Below are 18,312 nucleotides of genomic sequence, written 5' to 3' on the forward strand. Positions count from 1 at the left end.
ATTGGGTCGGGCACACCCTCTGAAAACCAGGACACCAAGGACACAAAGCATCGGTATGTCATTAGTCAGTAACATGTGACACACCCTCAGAAATATTGCTTTATTTGGAGAACCTGAATAGCCCAATCCTTACAGTCAAAATCCCGTCGCAGCTTCAAGTTGAATTGGCCAAACACGAAAAGCGATGAGGCAGCAAGACAGAATGAGAGGAACCTGGGTGGAACGGTGTGGCTACAGGGAGTGGAGATCAAGAAGGTGGAGGCGCCTTCTTGATCTCCATTTTAGGTACTACAGTGGAGAGTTTGGAAAAGACGTAAAAGAAACAGGTCCAAGAAGGTTGGAATGGGTGGAGAAAAGTGTCAGGGGTACGAAGAGATAGTAGACTATCAGCCAGAAGGAAAGGAAAGGTGGAGAAGATGGAGGTGAGACCAGAGATGCTGTATGGTTTGGAGACAGTACTATGAAGAGAGGACAAGAAGCAAAGCTGGAGGTCCCAGAGAAGAAGATGTTGAGGTTCTCTTTGGGAGCAACCAGGATGGATAGAATCAGGAATGAGTCCATCAGAGGGACAGAACATGTTAGATGTTTTGGATGTTGACTAAGATGGTCGGGATCAGGATTACATCAGTAGACAGAGTGGATACTGGAATTGGAGGTCAAGAAGGTGGATTCCTGAAGGGAAAAGCCTGAAGGACAAGATATGAAGACAAGGAAATGCCTCAGAGGTGGAGCCAGGTAGGGAAAGCGGCAACGGTTGAGCGTCGGCGGTTACTGAGCGTGCTGCCAGCGCGATGGCCAGTCCTTCTCGATCCAGCTCTGCAGCAGCCGAAGCACGTCGATGCGCTGGTAGATGCGGCAGAGCTCGGTGAGCTCGGTGACCGTCTTCTGGTTGTAGCGCAGCAGGAACTCCTGGGTGGGGCTGAGGGACAGCGAGCCCTGCGTCCGGTGCTCCAGCAGCGTCAGTTCGTCGTAGCTCATTCCCCAGCGGCTAGCAAAGTTCTTCCAGTTCTTGACCGTGCAATGGTTGGGATCCAGCTTGAGCCGCAACAAGTCCAGGAGATCTTTGTCGTTCATGAGGTCGCTGATTTTGGGGGGAGGAGCCGGTCGGCACTTTTCACAATGGCTGCTCAGCAGCTGAAGCTCCTTTGGAGAGTCTGCACGTGGAGATCAATTTTTCATGAGAAAAATGCGGATTTAGTTGTTAATAAACAACTTTTCGATGATGATTTTGTACATGGATCCGTTTGGGTTCATGCCGTTAGCGTGCAATGAATCTGACTTGTACTCTTGTCTACGCGTTTATCTTGCGGCTTGGGTTGCTGGGGGCGGGGCTTGAGGCAACCGTGCCTGTGATTGGCCCATCCTGGGCCAATCGATCACAGGGTCCGGACAATTTAGGGTCTCCAGTTTACCGACTGCATGTTTCTGGATTGTGGAAGAACCCCCAGAAATGGGGAGAATGTGTAAACTCCACAAAGAAGCGCTAACTACTGCGCCACCGCGATTTATGCTAAAAATCTTTAGGATATTAATGGGAAACTTGAGCAAACAATAGAATTTTCCTCATGTCTTGCTCTTTTTTTTTTTTTGCTGAAATTGTGCTTTTTTTCTTTAATTTGAAATCCATAATGATATTTTTAAATCGTCCAGCTTGTTCCTAAGAAAACAGGATAATGTCGTTGTTTTGGAGAATCTTCAAAATAATATGACGCCAGTACTATTTGCAACATCTACCGATTCGTGTGAATGAATCCCCGAGAAGGTTGTGACGACATCGTGAACGGACCTACCTGGTGAGGTTGAGGTTGGACAGGAGCATTCTTCCACATCTTTCACCGGCTACGACACAAACAGAGACATGCCCCGTCACATCCCGTGCACGTTTCCCCCCCCGACCGTCTCGACCGCCTGGGTTTAAATTCCCTTCGTGCCGATTGGCTTGAAAGACAAATCTCTGTAAATTTGAAGCAACTAGCATGTTTTTACTAGCCGCTTTGCTCATTGCAGGGCTCCAAACGTAAATTAAAGTTGTTTTGTGCCAAAAGGTGTAACGTGTAACGTACCGTCCTGCAACGATTCCCCCTAAACTTCCAAAAACTAAATGATAATAGTGATCCCTCGCTATAACGCAGTTTACTTTTCACGGTTTCGCTACTTCACGGATTTGTGTTCTGCATTCTGATTGGCTAAAAAGTCACTCCGCTTCTCCTCTACCTGTGCGTCAATAACGTCGCAGTTTAATATGTACACGTACGTAAAACAGCTTGACAAATTTACATGACGTACGTGTAAATTCTCTCGCGATTTCCAGTTTCTCTAAAACCCATAATGTTGACAAAACGCTCTGGAGCGACAAAGATGCTATCTATGGCAGATAAAGTTAAACTTCTGGACATGCTAAGGGAAGCTAAAAGCTATGCGGCTGTAGGTCGGCATTACGGAATGAATGAATGTTCCGTTTGTTCCGTAAAGAAGGAAGAAAAAAACATAAGGACGACAGCAGCAAGAAGTTTTAATAAGGATGCAAAAAGGGTTGCAACTGTCCACAATTTTTTTTCATAATCATTTTTAATTTTCTCGCGTTTAATCCAATTATTCTGGTTGCGGTGGGCGGAGCTAATCTCTGCCATTTGAAGCCTTCTGTTCACATTGATGATTAAAATTATTATTTGACAGTCCAGTACGGAAGTTATTTGTTGAAAAAAACGTTTCTAAAGTACAGTACTTTTATTTGTGAAACAAATGATTGAGCCTGTAAAATGGTTTGTTCTTTCTTTTCAATGTATAATAGAATATTTAATTGTAAAAAAAAAAAATACAGGTTTCTACTTCATGGATTTTGCCTATCACGGGTTCTTTTTGGAACGTAACTCCCGCGAAAAACAAGGGTTTACTGTATAATAAATATATGTATCATCACATCGCCGCTCCAATGAGGAGCAAGAGTGCGACGTAATGAAATCCCTGCCTTACTTGTCAGGGATTAAGAGCTCTCCATTGTGCCATTTTTGGACTTTTTGATCGGAAGAACGCTATGTAGACACGAGGAGGACGGGAAGCGCGAAGCATCGCGCTAACAAATAGGACTCATTTGGAACCGCAGACAAACGGGTCTTCGGCTTTGCTTTCAAGACATTAACGGAACAGGCTCGTCCGATGGCGAGCCAAGAGTACGACTGCTCCACAGAGTCGGGGCGCGAAAATTGCCGACCGTTGGGCTTCAACCTCGTTGGCACAATGCAGGTTCGGGCGTGTCTGACTTCACCTGGTCGGATCAGTTAGCCGGCGCCGTGCCGGTGGCTACTTTATAGGTGACGAGCAACAGCTAGTTGCGTGTTGCCGACAGTCTACAGGTCTCGGACGCTCTTCTTTGGCGACCGGGATAGAAGGGCACTGCTATCAACCAATGGCGACGCATTGATTGGTGTTTTTGCGTCCTCTAACGAAGAGACGGATCTGATTTTAGCGACGCGTCTAAGGTGGAAAAGGCAGACCGGCGACCTCTTTAACGGCGTTCGAAAGGAAGCGTCTTTTGAAGAACACATCAAGGTATCTAAACCGAGTCCAAATAGCCCGGTGGCGTAGCTGCTCCAGAAATCTACTGCGGTGAAATTAAAAATCATGGTTCTATTGAACCTCAAACAACATCTAGTTGTTTCTACGCTGCTCTGCTTCCTCATTTCGGTAGTTTAGCTTGCAGCAGGTGCAGACCTTTGACTGCGACTGTGACATTTCTACCCACCTCTCCGAGTCGAACATGTCCGGACAAAAAAGAAAAACAACCTCTGACTGCACATGAGTGAACATCAAGGCTTCCAAATATCAGACAAGAAGAACCGGTTGCAGAAATGGGAGGGGATGGACGCATTTTACTGCCGGTGATTGGACCGACTCTCACTGCTTCGCCTCCAAAACTGCTCATTTGTACTCATTCGGCATGTTTGTTCTCAACAATGGAGGCTTTGAGATCGAGAGTGACGCGAACACACACACACACACCACACACACTCAGTCGCACTCTGTGTTCCTGCTCTGTTATTAGTTCAGGCAGACTAAACCCACATCCTGTGTGATCCCAGCCTGAATTAGAAAGCACCCATCTGAGCCGCTGCCAGGCCTAAACACATGTCCGTGATTCAGAGGCTCTGATTTTAGAGGTAAATCGTGCTCTACAGTCATTTTCAGGGGAGTTGATTTAAGACAAGGGTGTCAAACCGAGTTTGGCCACATGTCACGGTAACAGGATAAATGTAACTGCATGTAACCGAATGTAATGTCATATAAATGTAACTATTATGTTAAATAAGTCATCCAAATCCAAAATGTTGCATTTGCAGAGGCGTCCATAGTTTTTGGATGCAGCTTTTCGTGTTCTGCTTTCATTCTTGGACAATTTGGTGTTTTTCTGGAAGGCTAACTTTAGCATACTTAGCTCTCTTTGACGAGCAACGCTGCCTCATAGCACAAAAGACGTACCGTTTTTTTTTTTTTTCTCCTTGAAGCACAAATATGTATTTATGCTTCTTGAAACAGCAACTTTGCTCTCCCTGGACATTTAGGAAACATTTGTATTTCTCAATCCCACTTGTGAATAGCATTGATGTGGATTCACCGCGATCTGAGGGCGGGACGTCGTCAGCATGAATTGTGGAAAATGGAGTTTATGGTCAACACACGTGTTTGACTAATTTATTTTTGGACAATCAGATCTTTTAAGATGTTCTCGAGTGCCACATTTGGTGATTTAACACGTGATTTAACCTCCAAATTAACAATTTAAAACCGCCATTTCTTTACGTGTCCGAGGGGGAACTGTCATCCAAAAATTTGAGCAACCAAAATTTGTCCGATACAATTCCCATTGTTTACCCGGGTTGGCATTCATCTTACGACTTTTGGACATTTCCTTCGTCCCCTGTCTAAACGGCAAAGACGGCCGGATTATTGATGTCTGGTGTCTATTTTCACAGACAGAATGGAGGCACAAGATTGAAAAACATCATAAATGTTGGTTTCCATTCCTATTGGTCGGTTTCCAAGCCTCGCCACTCAAAAATTCGATGCATCCAGCCATTTGTCTCAATTTCAAACCCTGCCACATGAGGCTATTCGAGCGGCGGAAAAAGTCACCCTGTAGACTTTCAGCCCTTTTAATAATCGGTTTACATCGCAAAAGCTTGTATTTCAACACGAAAACCAACATCGTTCCTTAATCTGACAAAGCGCGACAATATAAAACCATCTCGGCTCCCCTTCGGCGTAATCCCTCGGACCACCTGACGGATTACGAGCGAGGAAAATCGACGCTTGGAAACAAAAGAAAGGAAAAAAAAAAGCGTCCAAACAATGGGACAAACCGCAGGAGCCTTTGGAATTTGTCTCTTCAAAAGGGTAATTAGGCAGTGAGATAATCTGACGTGGTGGCGTTGGATCGCAGCTTTGCGTCAGACTCTCATTTTGGACCGTTTCGTCGTTTGGACGTCTTTCGGACGCAGGGTTACTTGTGGTTTCGAAAAACAGAACGGCGGCCGGAGCGTTTCTTCACATCGCGATCCGACTCTTTGGATTAAAACCGTTCTTTTTAAGATAGCTTCCAGAAAGGCCTAAGCTAGCTTCTTGTTAGCCCGCCATAGGCTTACTCTTCCCCTACTCTCCCGGCTCCCTGTGATATTTGAAAATAATTGAGTAATTAATTTAATGTATTTAAGTTAGTTCATTTTCACTGTGTATATATCTGTGCACTATGCATATACCTTGTTTGTCCGTCTTTAGACGGACAAAGACCTTAAAACATTTTATAGCCTTGACTTTGACACTTTATAGTTTTATTTTTATTTCTTATTCTCCCTCTTTTTTTTTACTGTTTATACAATTTCCTACTGTTATTTATTATTGTTATGTTTTACTTGTTCTTATTCTTATCTATTTATTTATTATTTATCATTATTATTATTTCATCCTGCACTTAGTTTTACTCTCTGTTTGCAAAATTTCACAGTACCTGGATATTGACAAAAAAAAAAATCTTAATTCTTCATTCTTTAAAATGTCATTTTAAATTGTGAAGATGATGGCGATCTTGTAACATCTGAATAAAACGTGTTCAAATATTTGTGTTGCGCCGGTAAGAATATTTGTTTTGCTGCTGGAGGATAATTTAAGTCTGGCATTTTTTTTAAATTTTTTTTTTCATAAATTCAAGAAGGACTCAAATAGACATTGAATATTTTGCTTAAAAGTAACCTTCAGACTGCTTTTTTTTTTTTCAAAATATTTTGTTGCATGCAAAAATGTTATTTCCTTTTCTCTGCAGTTGTTCATTTATTTAAAAAAAAAAAGTAAAATAAAATAAAAATAACATTTTGTTTATAGCATAGCATAAAGGAAACAATTTTTTTGTGTTAATTAATTTTAAATTTCCAAAGGATTGTGAGGCTCCCGGTGTTTTCGGGTCCAAATGGTTCTCCGACGCCTGACCTATCATGTCTGCACTTATTCCAGATTTAGGTTTCTGTAGATAAATGTGTATTAAATTGGATGTGAAAACTTATGCAGACAATATTATGATGAAATAGGCATTGTTTTCTACTGAGGCTGAATTTTGTGCAAAAATTGCATTTAAAATCTCCCCTTGTTCCCCCGGCAGTGAGTCCAAACAAACACAAATTTTCCACTCCATCTACACAAAACAAGTAAATACAATCATATATTTATATACAATATAAAAGTAGCACCGTAAAAGGTCTTAATACCGACCTGAGTGATTCTGTTGGGGGAAGGGCTCAGGAATCTGGAGGGCATGGAACTGAGGTGGAGCGTCACTGCATCTGGTGGAGACACAACATGGGAATGTTCATTTTTATTTAATAACATTCATTTGATTGATAATATTCATTTTTATGCTTAATGTACTTCCGTGTCCTTGCGGTAATTTAAATGGAGCAGTTTCATCGATGAGAAAGTCCGATTAGATTGCAAGCAGGGCAATAACAAACAAGTGCAATTTTGACCAACTTTTTTTTTTTTTTTTTTTTTTCCACATTTTCACCATATTGCAGACTTTTAACATGTTAATCTAATTTTATTCAGCAGATTTTTCGCTGTATGACGGGTTTTTACTGGATACATGTACTTTCATATATACATTTTTAGCGGTCAAAATAATAACTTTTTCGGGTGGCGGTTGTAGCAGTGTATAGTGATATTTATTTGACATTACATTTGGTTACATTTAGTTATATTTATACTGTTCCATGTGGCCCTTTGAGGGCAACCATGATGCTGATGTGGCCCTCCATGAAACTGAAATGACACCCCTGGTCTGAGGGATCTGGAGATCAACCAATCTGGCTAAGGAAGATGCTAACCATTGTTAGCAAGTAGAGGTAGTGTTCAGTCAAGCTTTGTAATATATATATATATTTCACAAAATATAAATTCTGCTTGCTACCATGTAGATTTTGGTCAACTCTGGAACGTCACCCCACGATAAACGAGGGACCGCTGTATATTTCTTCTTCTCCTTTGGGCTTTTCCCTTCAGGAGTCTCCACAGCGAATTCACCTTCTCCATCCAACCTTATTCTCTGGATCCTCCTCTCTCACATCAACTAACTTCATGTCCTCTCTCAAGACGTCCATAAATCTTCTTTTTGGTCCAATTCCAGCATCCGTCTACCAATATATTCATTGTTATGATCCAACCATCTCAGTCTGGCTTCTCTGACCTTCTCTCCAGAACATCTAACATGTGTCGTCCCTCTGATGGACTCCTTCCTGATCCTCTCCATCCTGGTCGCTCCCAAGGAGAACCTCAACATCTTCACCTCTGCGACCTCCAGCTCGGCCTTCTGTCTTTTGGACCATCTCGCCACCGTCTCCTCCACCTTTCCTTTCCTTCTGGCTGATGTTCTTCTATCTCTTTGCACCCATGAAACGTTTCTCCATCGTTCCAACCTGCTTGAACCCGTTTCTTTACCTCTTTTCCACTGCTGTGCATCTAATAGAAGATATTGGTTCTGCAAGGGCAGCTAGCGGTTAGCGCTTTCGAGACCTTTTGGAGAAGGTCTTTCTTTCTGTGTGGACGTCTGCACATTGTATGTGGATGCTTCCGGGTTGGAGGAGGGCGGCCGGAGTCTATCTCGGCCATCATTGGACGAGAGGACGGCGCTCGCCGCGGTCGCCAATCGAGCGCAGGGCGGCGTAAAGACCGACAACCAGGATCTCCAACGAAGCGATTGTATGGTTTTCACCTTCACAATCAGAACTATTGGATCATGATTGTGTTTAATTGCTCAAAATTCTATCTTTAAAAATGATGCACCAATTATTCACATTCTTATGTCAGAAAAAGTCATTTTTTTCGTCTGTTTCTGCGACGACCTATTTGACCTTCGTTCCTTCATCACGCCTCCTCACATTAGGAGAGTGCGCTGGATTATATTTTAATTTCTGTAATGGTTGGAACAATTTTGTTGCACAAGTAGCACTTTGTGAAATATGCGTTGTCATCTGGATGGGCCTAGAGAAAGTATTATGGCAGGGAAAAATAATTTTCAAGCAGAATCCAATTAGACCCACATGCACACCAACACACACACACACACACACACACACACACATTCTCCTTTATTTGTCCTTTCCAATCCACGGCTCCACAAACATTCATTCATCCTCTATCCCGCAGTCAGGATCCGCCGTCATTGGCCGAGAGGCCTGTCAATCACAAGTTCACCCTTCATGTCGTCCAACCTCAGCGTCTCCATAACATCTAACATGCTGTTCCTGATCCTCTCCATCCTGGTTGCTCCCGAAGACAACCTTGTTGACTCCAAGTCACGTGTCCAACTCAAGGCCCGCGGGCCAAATGTGGCCCGCCGGGTCATTTTCTGTGGCCCGCGAGAACGTCTTAAAAGGTCTAATTGTCCTAAAATAAATATGTCAAACACGTGCATTGACCATAAACTACAAAATTTTACCCGTGAAGTGACGACATCCCGCCATGAGGTCGCAGTGTGTCCACATCAATGTGGAATTTGGAAATACAAATGATCCCTAAATGTCCACAAAGAGAAAAGTTGATAGAAGTTTCAAGAAAGATGAACACATGTTTGTTCTGTTGGTTGTCAAACCAACAAACCAACTTTGACAACCAACTTTTGTGTTGGTTGTCAAAGAGTACAATCTACGTCGGCATTTTGACACCAAACACGGAGCTAAGTATGCTAAAGTTAGCCTTCCAGAAAACAAGAATTAAAAGCCAAACTTCGATGGCAGCAAATGATGAAAGCTAGCTTTGGAACGGAGCAACTAGTAAACATCATTTTTTTTTACATCTCTACAAATGCATATGTAACATTTTGGATTTGAAAGAGTCATACATTTAAGATTAAGGAGTAGTTCCATTTATTTGACTTGACATTTGGTTACCGTATTTTCCGGACTATAAGTCGCGTTTTTTTTCATAGTTTGGCCGAGGGTGCGACTTATACCCTGGAGCGACTTATGTGTGAAATAATTGAGCTCTCTTGCTCTGATATGCGTGCGATCGTCACACACACACGCCAACCAATCAAAATTCAGCGGGGGCGGGTCATGGCGGAAGTGGGTTGTGAAAAAAGAAGTTGCCCGCGACTTTTGTACCTATGAAAATTGATCATTTCAACATTCGAGCTAACTTGTAAAAACAACTGAGAAGGGCTGAACGAAAATGACACCGAAAAGAAAATCATATTCTGCAGGTTACAAGCTGGAAGGAGTGAAATATGGAGCCGAAAATGGCGATCGAGCAGCAGAGAGCAAGTTTAAAGTTAGTGAGAAACTTGTAAGGGACTGGCGGAAAGCAGAGGTTACTCTTACTGAAATGAAGAAAACTAAAAAAGCTAATCTTGGGCTAAAAGCTAGCTGGCCACGGCGAGAGGAACCAGTTTAAACATGGGTGCTTGAACAAGGTGCTGCCGGGAGAGGCTTGGCAACAGGACAGTTGCGTCTTCACACCAGGTAGTTGCCATGGAGATGAATATAAATGAGTTTGCGTGAGGAGCTTCCTGGTGTTAAAGCTTCATGCAACGCAATCGTCTCTATCAGAGCAAGAACGCCATCCTGTCGGGATCCAGAAAGGCTGGAATAATTGGAACTGCAACTGACAATGACTCTGACGTAGCGACGTAGCGGTGAGGAACATGAGGAAGCGAAGCGTTGTCTACCTTCGGAGTTGTCGGAGTTGTTCAGAAGTGACACCGAAGAAGAAGATTTCGTTTGATTTAATGATTAAGAGTGACAGAGATTGTTTGGTTGTAGCATGTGCTATATGCTATCGTTATTTGAAGGACTCTTACCGTAATATGTTACGCTAACATAGCCTAGCAGGCACGTTCTCAGTTCATTGTTTATGCGTCATATAGGCTACACTTGTTCAGCCTGTTGTTCTCTATTCTATTTTCATTTTAAATTGCCTTTCAAGATGAAATGTCTATTCTTGGTGTTGGATTTTATTAAATAAATTTCCCCCCCAAAAACGCGACTTATACTCCAGTGCGACTTATATATGTTTTTTCCTTCTTTATTACGCATTTTAAGGCTGGTGCGACTTGTACTCCGGAGCGACATATAGTCCGGAAAATACGGTACATTTATACCGCTAGCGTTCCTTTGAGGGCGACCAAGATGGCGACGCGACCCCTCGGTGAAACTGGATTCAACACATGCGCTCAGTGTACATCAAATCCAACTACTTCATCTCAAATACCCTCAAATGTTCCACTCGGGTCCTTCTCACTCACAAACAAGTACTACTATTGCCCCTCTTTCGCGTTTCATTGGAGCTCTGGACAACAAAAGATCTGTGACGGATCTTGCGAGCTTCTGAACCGACCTCGTTGGATTGTCAATGGAGAAGGAGGTTTGAGTCGGACTCACCGTGCGGATCTGTCACCTGCACCGGATAATTGGCCTCCAGGGACTGCGGACAAAGACGAGGACGAAGAATATTAAAAAAAAAAAAAACACAACCCAGAGGGAAAGTGTTTCTTCGGCATTCTGTGAAAATGACTGCGCTCAAGAGAGGGAGCGGCCTGCCGGAACTTGTTCCCCGCCGCCGGCTCAGATAAGGCACATTTCAGATAGATTACCTCTTGTTTGAGGAGCAACGGTGAGGATCAGTGCAAACAGACAAAAAAAAAAAAAAAAAAAAAGGCGCTTACAAACTCTGCCACGAAGCTGGTGGTGTCGGTGTCCTCCACGGGCTCGGAGCGGACTCCTTCTGCAAGGGAACAAAGATTGGGACGTACATTAGGCTTTTGGATACCAAAGTTTTAACGGTACGTCCGCAGATACAGTGAAATCTTACGAATTTTTCCAATATACAAGCCGCCGCTCGGTTAATTGTCTTTTTTCACTTTACGACGCGAGCTGAGCATTCAGTTCAGTTGTCCGAGGAGCTCCTCAGTCGTCCGGGTCACGGTGAATTCTTGTCTAAATCTTCTTGTCTTGGCAACTGGACTTGAACTTCTTCACTTGAAGACGTTTCGCCCTTCGTCCGAGAGGCTTCTTCAGCTCTGAAGCTCGCACAAATATGCGCCTCATGAACTGAAGAAGCCTCTGAGGGGTGAAGCATCTCCGTCGTACATCGCTTCTGCTTTGAGTTCGCAATTTTGGATCATTTTCTTGGGTCCGAAGAAAGTACGGGGCTGAGAAAAAGAAAACGGATGACGCCCTTGGATGTGAAGCACGACCAAAAATCGACAAAAACCATCGAGGTCTAGTGGGCTTGTCCGTGAAGAGATGGAGAAGTTGCTGTCCGTGACCGAGAGTATCATTTGGAGACATTTAAAGGGATTCGGCGCAGCAATCAAAAGCGTCAACAGACAAAGGAAACATTCAAATCCGGTCGGGGGGACGGTTTAATCGTTTCAAAACAGTCGCAAAATGAAGCGGAGCAAGCGGAGCCTAATGTGCCAGTTAAATATAGCAACACGTGGTAGCATTGGGGGCGTAGCGAGTAAGCTTAACGATTTGTCTAGTATCAATTTATTTATTTAAAAAGAGCATTTTTCTTATTTAGAAACCCCAAAAAATAAAGAAAATGGTATTCTTTCGGGGCGGGTCTGGAACGGATGCATAGCGTTTCATTTTCAATGGGGAAATTTCATTTGATATGCCGGCAACTTGAGTTACAAGCTCCGTCAAGGGACAAATGAAACTCTTAAGTCAAGGTATTGCTGCACGTGGAAGTCGGCTTTGGTTTTTCAGCTGCACCTTGTACTGATGTGAAGGACAGCAACGACCAGACAATGAGACCTTAAACACAATATGATAACTTGCAAAATGCTAATACAGTCACCGAGTATGTATCTATGTATGTCCAAAACCCCCGGCAGTTATTTTGGGGAAACTCCCAAGTCATCAGAAGTGAAGCAGCCTGAAACGTCTTTAAGTGAGGAAACTTTGGAGACATTGTCGTTTCTAGCCGTTGTGATGTTTCTTCGTTAACCCTTCGTGCCAACGCGCAATGCGACCAACGTTTCCGAAGCGTTATTATACGAGAGTAGCGCGGGAACCGCCGATGTCTGCGGTATTTTAACGTGACATCTATCAATCGTGATTCTGACTTAATAAATGACCTCCTAAAAACGTGAATTACCTCGAAGGTTTTCTCGTCATCGATATTTGTACGATACATCGATGAGACGGTCCGAGTGGAACCAAAAGTCAAATAGTTCCTTTGACCGTTTCACTCGAAAAGCACATCGTTTTTCGGCGTCATTTCAGAATAATTGACTTTTTTCTCAAATGACAACATGCTACATCGAAATGTCAAAGTCACTTAAATGAGGAAAAAGCAAAAATCATTCGCGCTTATGTATTAATGAAGTAACTTCCGAAGCAGCTCCTGTGAAGAACCTTCATCTTTACAATCTTCAATCGTAGCAATATGCTGTTTTTTTCTGGGAGGATACGTTTGCCTATCATTATGAAGCTCACATGGTATTTTACGAATGTCTGAAACGGTCTGTTGCCTAGCAACGCAAGCAGCAATCAACGTGGATGATGGCGAGTCTGATGGGTGAAACGACTCGCGGTACTTTGGTCTGCAGTGTTCATTCCAATCACAAGGGTTGCTTGAAATTTTCATGCACCATAAAATAAAAACAAAAATGACAATGAAAATAAAAAAATTGAAAATAAAAATGAAAAAAAAAAAGAATAAAAATGAAAATAAATAAATAAATGAAAATGAAAATACAAATGAAAATAAAAATAAAATAAATTAAAAATAAAAATGAAAATAAAAATAATAAATAAATAGAAATAAAAATAAAAATAAAAATAAAATAAATTAAAAATAGAAATAAAATAGAATAAAAATAAAGAAAACTGACCGGGTGCAGCAAAAGTGGTATAGATAATGAATGATATCATTTGAATGATGCCATTTGTGTTGCGAGCAGGGTGATTGCAGATGACGGCCAGAACGCTGAACACTGGTGTATGTCAGGGGGGTTTGTCCAGAAGGAATAAAACAACAAAAAAATCCAAATGTTTGTGAAACCGCCCGAGCCAATCGGTCCACGGTCGGGGGAAAACAGAGAAATTTCACAAATAAGTTTCAACAATTTGCAATTCCTCACATATTTTTGATCAGAGCTTCAGGACGAACGGCAAAGACGGACCGAAAAGGCCACTCGTTCGATTATAACGATTTGAATAAAAACACCGAAATCCCTTTACCTTGAAAACATCGTCTTCTATTCTCTGCATCATCTAAGACCGCTGGACGTTTTAAATATGAAACATTCTGATGCACTTCTAGAATAAGCTAGTAGGCGTGCGGAAGAACCCGGCCATCCTGGACTCGCGTTCCCCCTCAAAACGAAAGGTCTCCCAGCCAGTCGGCGATTACCAAGCGCAAAGCGATCAGCCGAGCATTGTTTCCCTGCCTCTGGGAATGCGGCGACGTGTACCTGCAAGTCCCGGCCGAGGTTCAAGAGGACAAACACAAACCAAACCATAATTCATCGCTCAGGGGCCGTAATTCCACACAGGTGAATCCGGCGCCGCTCCATTTTGACCTCCCGTGTCGGCTTCCGAGGGGAGAAAGCGGCGTTTCTCGGACGACACGGGTCGTCGGGCCGCGACGGCCCGGGAGTTGTACTTTCTCCGCAAACGGCGTGCTAATGCTACGCGCGCTTTCTGTGCAAGCGGGAGCTAATCTTTATCATTAGCCCCTTTTTGCGCCGTTGGGCCTTTTCAGGACTCGGGCTGGGGATCGGCAACCCTGGCCCTAGATCAGCGAGTATTTAATGAAATTTTATTCTAGTTTGTTCATTTTTAAAATGTAATTTTAAATTTGAAGATTATGGCGATCTTGTTACATCTGAATAAAACATGTTACAATATTTTTGTCGCTCTTAATACGCGACTGCACGACCAGTAAAAGGATGACAGCACACGTTTTTGGTTGGATAATATAAGTTCAGCCTTTTTTACGTGATAAAAATACGTATATTTTCTTACAAGTGACCTTCAACCGAATGTATTTTCTTCGTAGACGAACCATTGGTGATTGGTGGAACTCATAAGCTAGGCTCATCCCCAGATACTTGTGGACTGTGGAGGGTCTTTTCCAAAACTATCACGGTCACTGGTTAGATGATGGACCGACAAAGAGGTCCAAGCTCTTCTGGCCTCCTTCCGCCACGAAAGGGTTTCCAGGACTCGCAGAGGAACGTCGATATTTTGGCCAAAGTAAGTCCGGGGAGAGCTTACAGTCGAGGTTTTACTCGGCAAAGCGGTGGAGGGAGAAAGGAAAAACACTTCAAACCATCTGATCGTCCATGGTTATTATTCCCGCCATGCAGAGCATGAATACTGCAGCGATCTCCGTGTTGTCCGTGTCCTCTTCCTCTTCTCCTGTGGTTTCTTTTTGAGTCAAAAGCGACTGATGACAACGAATCACAGCCAAACCGGTGCAGTGAGCGACTTGTCAGCAGAGGAGAACCTCACCTCCTCCCAAACTATGGACAATATTTACTCTTTTTCAAGGAAAAGAAGCCGTTGAGTTCATGCCTTTGGATGGAACACGAAGCAGCAAATGGTACTTGGACAACAAGAGGTGCTAAGACTTTTCAAGTTCTGCACCCAAGAGGCATCTCGAGACATACGACCATTCACACTCTCCAATGAACCTATTGCATTTTTTGGACTGTGGAAACCGGATAACCTGGAAGAAACCCATGCAGACGTGGGGAGAACATGCAAAGGCAACCCTGTAAGAATCCAACCAGGTACCTTCTTGCTATGAGGTGGAAGAGCTTGCTATTTTTGTTAGGATCCGGGGTTTCACTATATGGCCACAAGTATTGCCTCAACCGTCCAAACAATGGGAATCAGGTGTTCCAATCCCTTCCACGGCCACAGGTGTAGAAAATCCAGCACCTCGGCATGCAGACTGTTTTTACAAGTGGATTCCAGCGTGGAGCTGTGATAAGATGCTACCAGTGCCACAAATCCAGCCGCACCTAAATATTCCTCAGTCAACAGTCGGCTGGATTAGAAGAACGTGGAAGTGTTTGGGAACGACAGCAACTCAGCCACCAAGTCACCAACAGGTCGCCAACTACAGACCTCCAAACTTCATGTGACCTCCAGATGAGCCGAAGAACAGTGCGCAGAGAGCTTCATAGGACGGGTTTCCGCGGCCGACCAGCTGCATCCAAGAAACCCATCACCAAGTGCCGTGCAAAGCGTGGGACGCAGCGGTGGAAAGCATACCGACACTGGACTCCAGAGCAGCGGAGTCACCTTCTCTGGAGTAACCAATCGCACGTGTCCATCTGGCAATCTGATGGACGAGTCTGGCGGTTGCCAAGCGAACGCTACTTGTATGACTGCATTGTGCCTTGTGTGACGTTTGGTTCCAGCGAAAGGAACTCTGAGAGCTTCAGCATACCGAGACATGTTGGACAATTCCATGGGAACAGTTTGGAGTTTGCCCCTTCCTTTTCCAACAAGACTGCGCATGAAACAAGCTCCATCAAGACATGGACGACAGAGTCTGGATCCAGAATGGATGAAGACCACCAAGCCGACCCTCGCTTGGATTCTAGTCTGCCCTTCCTAGCAGATTCTCACCGTCACAGTAAGAGCCATTATCTCTATTTTGTACCCCAAGTCCAGAGGGCTTGTTGAGCCACATTTTGTAATAACGGTGCATTTTGTAATAAACTGCCGCATTTTGTAATAAACTGCCCCGACGCATTTTGTAATAAATTTTGCCGCATTATGTAATAAGTTATTACATTTTGAGAAGATTATTACAAAATGCACTTGCAACTTTTTTATTCTCTAGGAAATGTAATAACATGGAATTAATAGAATATTCTCTGTTAATGCAACCTTTGAATAGTGTACTGATAGTAATTGCTAAGTACTGCTACTAGGCTAATACAGTGATGCTAATAATAGGCCTAGCTTTTACAAATACTTTAAAGTAAAATAAAATACAATTAACAAACTTATGCTTTAGAATTGTTATTACATAATGCACCATGTTAAAAACAACCAAGGCCAGAGTTTTTGTGGACCTGGTGTCATCCGAGGTGGATCATCTGCGACACACACACACACACACACACACACACACACACACACACACAGGTACATCTCCCGATACACACACACACACCTGTTTAAACAAACACTACTGCAAAAACACAACATCGGGACGTTCGGTCCCGAGACGACTCATCAAACTCTTTGAGATTTCTGCGCCAGGACTGCGGGTTTCTACTTGTTTTGAAAGCGAAGCCCTCTAAGCATCTAGAATGCCGGCGAAAGCTCAAACCAAATGAGAAGGTGGGGCGTTAGCGATGCACCCAGCTGACCCTCAGAATATATCATCCGTGCACCTCCTTTAACTCCGATGCACGTGCACGCAAATGAGAAAAATGCTAAATGCATTCGGCAATAAAGCTGTAAAATATCTCCATGTAATCGGCATTAGAGTGGATACATTAAATGAATATTAACCGCTAATATGAGAGAAATAATTTTAGATATATAAATGTTTCACAATCTATTTGAACTAGTGTTTGAATGGTCACATTATTTATAATCACCTTGTTGAAATTGAATAAAGGCATGTAGATTTTTAATTTTGTTTATTAAAAAAATGTGCTCATACAGAGACGGCAGGTTTTAACTTCACTTTTTTTTTTTTTAGAATTTTTTTTTAAGATTATACTTTTACGCTTCAGAGTTTATTTTATTTTTACATGTATTTTGAGCTTGTTTTGTCCTTTCTTGAATCCAATCCCACAACACGCATTTATTTGTCTTAAAGAGATGTATTCCATTTTATCTTCCTTTTGCTTGTGTTTTAACTTATAATTATCTTATAATTAAAAAAAAAAGTATTATAAGTGCAAAGTACAAAATATTTCTTGTATTTGTTGTTTCCTATCTTGGCACTGGATGAATAAAGGGTAAATGAAAAAAAAAGTGTGTGTATATATAAATCCATAGATAAAACAGCAAACATAATTATGACCTCTGAAATAACCTTCATTTTACCAAACCTCACAATTGATCTGCAGAAATTAACCCAAAAACTTATAGATGGTTAGAAAAAAAGAAAAAAAGCCACAAGAAAGTCTTTGAAAATGACGACGCCGATCGATTATCTTATATCTTTGATGGAAATTAAAAAGCACTTGAACAAAATTGCTGGAAACTTTCCAGATGTTAGTAAATTGAAGCAGATTTCCAAGATCGACACAAAGTCATCCGAAAACAAAACAAAGCTACATTTAGAGCACGAGCACTTTGTGGAACCCTGCTCTCACCACCTTCCAATGCTTTTATATTCAATTTATTTTGTTTTAAATGATAAAAATGACTTTTGGCTGCTTGTCTTTGTGAGAAGGTGAAAAAACAAAATGCTGTTAGAAATAACCTCAAAGGAGAAATGAGAAGGGGAAAAAAAATTGTATTTCAAACTGCAAGAAATGTTAAGTTACACATGCAAAATCCTTATTTTCAATGCATTCATCACGTCCGCAGGTCTGCGGGGTTACCTGGCGTGATGAAGGTGCGGGGCAGGGACGGCGTGACTCACCGAGCGGCTCCTTCAACGCTCTCAAACTGCTCATGTTTGAAGATCGGACTTTTCTCATGCAGCCCCGATGAAGAGGTGTGTTTCATAAAGTGAAAAAGAGGAGGGAGGGGGGGGTCAGAGAGGCCAAGGCCAGCCGGTGGCGGGCGGCTCACGCAATGACGCCCCGCAACTCCGAGCAGGAGGAGACAGGTAGCGGGT

General features: G+C 42.8%; 1 protein-coding gene across 1 annotated transcript; it reads right to left on the minus strand.

The window, feature by feature from the left end:
• Positions 1-86: 86 nt before the first annotated feature.
• edaradd (EDAR-associated death domain) lies at positions 87-18,252 on the minus strand. The gene is made up of 6 exons (XM_086164075.1): positions 18,115-18,252; positions 11,201-11,259; positions 10,917-10,959; positions 6,757-6,827; positions 1,791-1,839; positions 87-1,154 (listed from the first exon to the last, which is right to left on the minus strand). The coding sequence occupies exons 1-6, from the start codon at positions 18,170-18,172 to the stop codon at positions 769-771; spliced, it is 666 nt and encodes a 221-aa protein (XP_086020201.1). The 5' UTR covers positions 18,173-18,252; the 3' UTR covers positions 87-768.
• Positions 18,253-18,312: the final 60 nt, after the last annotated feature.

This window comes from Fistularia commersonii, chromosome 2 (genome assembly GCF_037954325.1).
Source record: "Fistularia commersonii isolate RoL2024-O1a breed Wild chromosome 2, RoL_Fcom_v1.0, whole genome shotgun sequence".
In the NCBI taxonomy this organism is placed as follows: domain Eukaryota; kingdom Metazoa; phylum Chordata; class Actinopteri; order Syngnathiformes; family Fistulariidae; genus Fistularia; species Fistularia commersonii.

What these genes read in the sequence shown, in the direction of transcription:
- edaradd (XM_086164075.1), bottom strand. Translation starts at nt 18,172, where the DNA reads ATGAGAAAAGTCCGATCTTCAAACATGAGCAGTTTGAGAGCGTTGAAG. An exon ending in GCAGGTGACAGATCCGCACG is followed by an intron (nt 6,828 to 10,916) that starts GTGAGTCCGACT and finishes TGTCTCCACCAG; the next exon opens with ATGCAGTGACGCTCCACCTC. An exon ending in CCCCCAACAGAATCACTCAG is followed by an intron (nt 1,840 to 6,756) that starts GTCGGTATTAAG and finishes TTTGTGTCGTAG; the next exon opens with CCGGTGAAAGATGTGGAAGA.